General features: G+C 37.0%; 1 protein-coding gene across 1 annotated transcript; it reads right to left on the reverse strand.

Moving 5' to 3' along the window:
• Positions 1-225: 225 nt before the first annotated feature.
• LOC141611121 (hexokinase-2-like) lies at positions 226-5232 on the reverse strand. The gene is made up of 9 exons (XM_074429571.1): positions 4910-5232; positions 3565-3709; positions 3263-3448; positions 2355-2429; positions 2107-2262; positions 1765-1863; positions 1549-1679; positions 1373-1454; positions 226-817 (listed from the first exon to the last, which is right to left on the reverse strand). Exons 1-9 carry the CDS (start codon positions 5107-5109, stop codon positions 482-484), a joined length of 1410 nt encoding a protein of 469 aa, XP_074285672.1. The 5' UTR covers positions 5110-5232; the 3' UTR covers positions 226-481.
• Positions 5233-5489: the final 257 nt, after the last annotated feature.

Raw genomic sequence — 5489 nt, forward strand, 5'->3', positions numbered from 1 at the left:
TTATCCCTTTCCTTAAGCTTAAACTCGTATCATCCATCATATCATGCTTTACTTTCTGATGCTGTGTCTAAAACGTGGGATTAACTCACACTTACTCGGATTCTTGGCCATGGTGGGACTTTCATTAACAGTTGTCGTAATCACTCGAAAATATACTTTGCCACTCATATAAGTGAGAGGCACATGACTTTAGTCCCTAGCATTATCGAGTTGGGGCAACTTGAGTCGAGTCAAACCCAGTCTTATTTCCAAAATAATTTGGAGTTGGCTAACATAAATCATTTTTCAAAACCGTTTATGAATGTGCCCAACAATGTATTACGGGTCAATAACGACATTGACCTTTTACGAGATCTTTTCTTGATGAACAACTGAGATATACTATCACTGCCTCTAAGAATGTTGATACAGTAAGCAGTAAAAATCGTTGAAAAACAAAGAAAGAACATGGTTTTAAGATGGAAAATCGTGTCAGAGTCGATTAATGGCAACTGTAAGCTGAGTGTGAAGCAGCAACAAGAGCAGCGCCGATACCAGAAGCGTCTGTGAACTGTTTTAGAACAACCTTCTTTGAAACTTCTTCATCATCAAGCAACTCTTCTAGCAGAGTTCTCTTCAGGCATGAGTTGAACTGTTCGTACTTTGCGAACAATGATCCGTCTACGGCAATTACTGTTTCCTCTTCGTGCTTTTTGTCCTTCCCCAGCCTCTTTAGGATCGACAGTATTGCTGCGGCAGAAAGACGGGCCCCTCTTGTAGCAACAATTTCACATATCTTGTATACAATCTGCTTTTCCTCCTTGGTTACATTTTGTATCTGAAATTCAAATTTTTAGGATTACAGATTTACATAAAATAAAGTTTGGCAAATGAATTTTTGTTTTGTCAACGCCTCGTTCTCCACGAATCTGGTTTTTTTAGTTGCCTCAACGCATTTCAGGGAAAACCAGCTAGCTCCAGGACTTGAGCAGCCTTTCCAGCAAGTTAGGCGCGATAAGCGTCAAATGCTTTAGGATGCTCGCTCTAGTTGGTACTAAAAAAGAGACAAGTACACCTGGGATAGGGTCCCCTCATTTCTAAGAGGGTCTTTTTCGCCAAAGGCCGGAGAGGCCAGCCCTAGCATTAAAAAGCACAAATTTTATCCAGTGATTCAATGACCTGCTGCCTATGGCAGGGCAACGATGGCTGGGGTGAAAGTTGCAGCCTAGCCTAACCCCTATGCTTTCCGGCGTAGAGAGGTTGTTTTCCGATGACCAAAATAAAAATCGCTTTACAAAATGCATCGGACACTACTACTTCATGATACAATAGGAAACTGACAAGATTTAGAATATTCCTACAGTTCCTGCAGAAGTTAAGAAAAGAATCATACCTGCAAAACACCTCTTAGCTTTTCACCAACCAAGCTCAAGTCAGTAGACTTGTCACCGTGCATTTCTGAAACAATCTCTGTTCTGCACACAAGATGATGAATAGAATGAACATAAATAAAGATGTTGACATATAATATAATGATCTGCGAAACCTGGATGCAAATATGATACATACCCCAAGGCATTACGCTGTCGAAGCTTTGGAGGAACACTGTTCCCGAAAAGGGCACCATCTTCAGCTAAATGTAGAAGAATTCTACGGACAATTTCTCCCAAATATCTACCAGAAAGCATCTTCTCCAAAATCTAGTAACAATCGTGATAAATGAACATTTCAGAAAATGTCATACTGTCAATTTAATCAATGTTACATTATGCTCAAGATAATCACCTGTTTCTGTTGGTTTGGACTATCATGGTCTATTGCACGGTCATAATCCGTCAAGGGAAGATATTGCGAGTTATAATTGCCCCATTCTGTGTTGATAACCTAGGAGGACAAGAAAAATACAAAAAAGCTAAATGAAACGGTTTTATATGTGAGATGAATCAATTAACCATATAACTTGACGATAAATACAATGATTTGCGTCAGTCTCACATGTGAGACCGTCACGTGCAAAACTCATAGCATCAAAAATAGTCCAAGGTCTGCATCACCTCGCAGAAGACATACTGCATAGAATCTATATACATAAAATTTAAAGACGAGGAGAAAAGAAGAAAGGTTTACCATTTGTCCTGATGCTGGTGGCTTGCCATACTCCTTCAGAATGTTTTCAGACTGTTCCACATAAGCTGCATTCATCCCAGTACCCAAAATCACAGCTGCAACAACATTTTTGTTGTAGAATCGACCCCCGGCCAAAGAACCGACTGTGTCATTAAGCTGGGTCCATGTGGAAGTTAGCCAAAATTTCCCAGAAAATTAAAAAGCACAATATGTAAGATATATACTGTACGCAGGACAGTTTAACTCACCAAGGCAGTGACATCCATATCCAGACCTTGTTTCTTCAAGGCCGTCCCCACCTGTTCCACGACGTCTTTGCCAATCTACACAATACAACAAAAATTAACAGAAAATTAGGTTCAAATGGCTCATATAAAGCGTTATTGGACTAATCAAGAATGACTGCACAAAAAGACCATGTTCACCGAATAAAGCCAAGTTAGGTAGTCCAAGATTGATGGTGTGTCGAGTTCCTCAATAATTTAGTTTCTATGCATCTTGTTTCTTTTTATGTATGGATCTCTCACATGAAAATCCAAAAAAAGACCATATGCCTGCACTAATGCTATTTCACAGTTTTTACCAAGGAAATCACTGGTTAGGTAGTTCAACCAAGTGTCCTTCAAGCTAATAGCAGCCTGAAAACACATCCCTCTTGATATTTACAAACCGCATTTCTATACAATATGTCAATACTTCAGTATAGAGTTCAAAATTTATCATTCTAACTCAATTACCAATGTGGTAACTGCTAATGATCATATTTTCAAGAATAAAGAAAGTCAATTTCTTTCACAGATATTTTCTCGCAGATATACATTAAAAACTAATGGTCAAAGTAAAACATCAATTGATCATCAAAGTCAAATGAATACACACTATAAATGGAATGGAGGAACTACTTCTTCAGGGAATTTAGGACAATGCGAAACCATTATGCTTGTTTGGCTTAATTATAAGCAAAAGATGAAATCCTGAAATAATCAGCGAGTACCATTTGAATCACGAATCATCACCTACACAAGGATGTGCAAAGCATACTTTTCTATGACTACAAACCCTAACTTCGGTTCAGCGTATTAAGAGCTTGAAGGCTAACACTCAAATACTCAATATGAACATAATGAACAGCAAGTGAAGCAGAAGAGAGACTAACTGCGTCTTGTATGTTAAAGTCTTTTGTCCAGTTAAGAAGAGTTCCTGAATTAATCCGTGCCTGGTGCACTGGAAATGAGAATGTAAAACCAAGCTCCCTTTTTTGGCCAGGAGTGACTTCAAAATGAGCGGCCTCTTCAGATTTGACAGCAAGCTTAACGTTCTCCGCAATATAATCAAAAAGTTCCTAGAAAAGGAGATAGTATGTCAAACGTCTGTAAATTTAAGAGCTCATAATATAGTAATATACATAACATCTATGAACTTATTTTGTCCGACAAAAGGGGGCAGCGAGTTACTCACATGAGATTTCCCAACCTTGAGTTCTGGAGGCACCATGTTAGACTCGGATTTAATATTGATAGGCTTATTTCCTTGTAACTTAACCTGCATTACACGAAGGTTCGTCCCACCTAGGTCTAGTGCATAAAAGCGCCCCTCTTCATTTCTGAATCACAACAATCATGAGATTATAACCCAATTTCATACAACACTCTTCTTGAAGATTTCTAGCAATCTGAATTTCCAGGCCAAACGAATATGGACAAAATTTTGAAATCCCATTTACATATAGCATGGTGGACTAAACATCATGGCATCCAAATTTAAGCACCTTAGGAGTTTAGAATACTATTTACGACTGTCCGAATTGTGCAATTTTTTGATTTAACTTTACACATGTTCTCCATAACACTTGTATAATCTTGCAATGTTGGAAGCTAGACGATTTAAAAGTAGAGTAATCCAATCCCCCTACCCACCAATAAAAAAATTTGGACTCAATCACTCAATTATACTTTTCGAATAACCACCTTGAAGCCAAAGGTGTTCCAATCATCCAAAGTGCTACTATGGAATAACAACTTTCTACACGACAAGTTCTCGTTACCTACGTTACCCTCTTCATATTCCATCTAATACCCATGTATCCTATCCAACACTAGGATGTGAATGTAGATTCCTAAACACTTTATTCCCAAACATCCAAATCTAAATTCTGCCCAACACGGCAACATCTATCACCAAATCACGGTCGCTATCAAAACCTTCCAAGATTATGCCACAGCTTAAGATAAATTAGCATAAAACCCGGTACTCCACATTTATGCTGAAGTTAGGTCCATACTAATTACATGTCCATCCCAATTTAGAAATGTAATTAGTAACTCGACCCCTCAATTATATGAAATCATCAAATATAAAACCCGGTGATTTGTTTACCTTTAGTTTGGGCGCAAATACCAATTACGGCACAAACGTCATCTTATCAGTAAAAACCCTTCACACAAATGAAATGACACGTTGAAAAATTCACCAACTTTGTAAATCCGCAAACTTTGTAAATCTAACAATATTACCAACCTATTCTTTAACAAGAAACAGCAATCTTTAGCAGGGTGATGACATTACAGCTCAACAAAGTATAACTTTACTAACATCCTATCCTATACTTCCAATATTTACCGTTCTACGTTTGATTAAAATACGTCTCACAAAGAAACGATAAAAACGTAAAGAACCTATCGAGGCCTAGGGGGGTAACAAACTAACAAACAATAAAACAGAATCAAGATAATACCCATATGATAAAATCAATCAAGAATAGTGAAAAAAACAGTAAAATCGAAAAGGGGTAAAAGAATTATACCCAGTAGGTAAAGAATCAACATAGGAAACAAGCATCTTGATTGGGCTAGAATCTTCATCTTTCAAACCATTAATCATATTCAACTCCATATCATTAGCAATTTCTCTCAATTTATCCTTTGAAATCCAGAAATCTTGTTCAATTTTTTTCACCATTTCTGCCAAATTTTTACTACCCTTTACAATTTCACATTCACCCATTTTCCACCGCTCGTTAAAATTACAAAACTTTGTAATTTTTTTTTTTTTGTTGTTGAAAAAGTTACAAGAGTTTGAAGATTTGATGGATTATTATTATGTACGAGATGGATATAAATGTTGGGTTTTTTTATGAAATTGTGTGCGGTATATATAGGTAGTGAGGTGGTAGGTTTGGGATTGTGTATGATGGGTTGACATTTTGCTCATTTCAATGAAAATAATAATGTTGGATTTTATATTGATTTTGATATTGATATATTGTTATGGCACACCCAAATGCAAACAAATTGTTGAGGAATGGTTTAATTCTAAACCCATCTTACAATGATCAACAAGGTTATGGTCTAGTTTTTTTTTTTTTTTTTCGAATATTCGGTTCG

This window comes from Silene latifolia, chromosome 11 (assembly GCF_048544455.1).
Source record: "Silene latifolia isolate original U9 population chromosome 11, ASM4854445v1, whole genome shotgun sequence".
Lineage (NCBI taxonomy): Eukaryota > Viridiplantae > Streptophyta > Magnoliopsida > Caryophyllales > Caryophyllaceae > Silene > Silene latifolia.

Coding starts and splice junctions, on each gene's coding strand:
- LOC141611121 (XM_074429571.1), bottom strand. CDS start 5,109: ATGGGTGAATGTGAAATTGTAAAGGGTAGTAAAAATTTGGCAGAAATG. Junction 3,449..3,564: donor TCAAGGTTGGGAAATCTCAT/GTGAGTAACTCG, acceptor CTCCTTTTCTAG/GAACTTTTTGATTATATTGC. Junction 2,263..2,354: donor ATATGGATGTCACTGCCTTG/GTGAGTTAAACT, acceptor ACATGGACCCAG/CTTAATGACACAGTCGGTTC.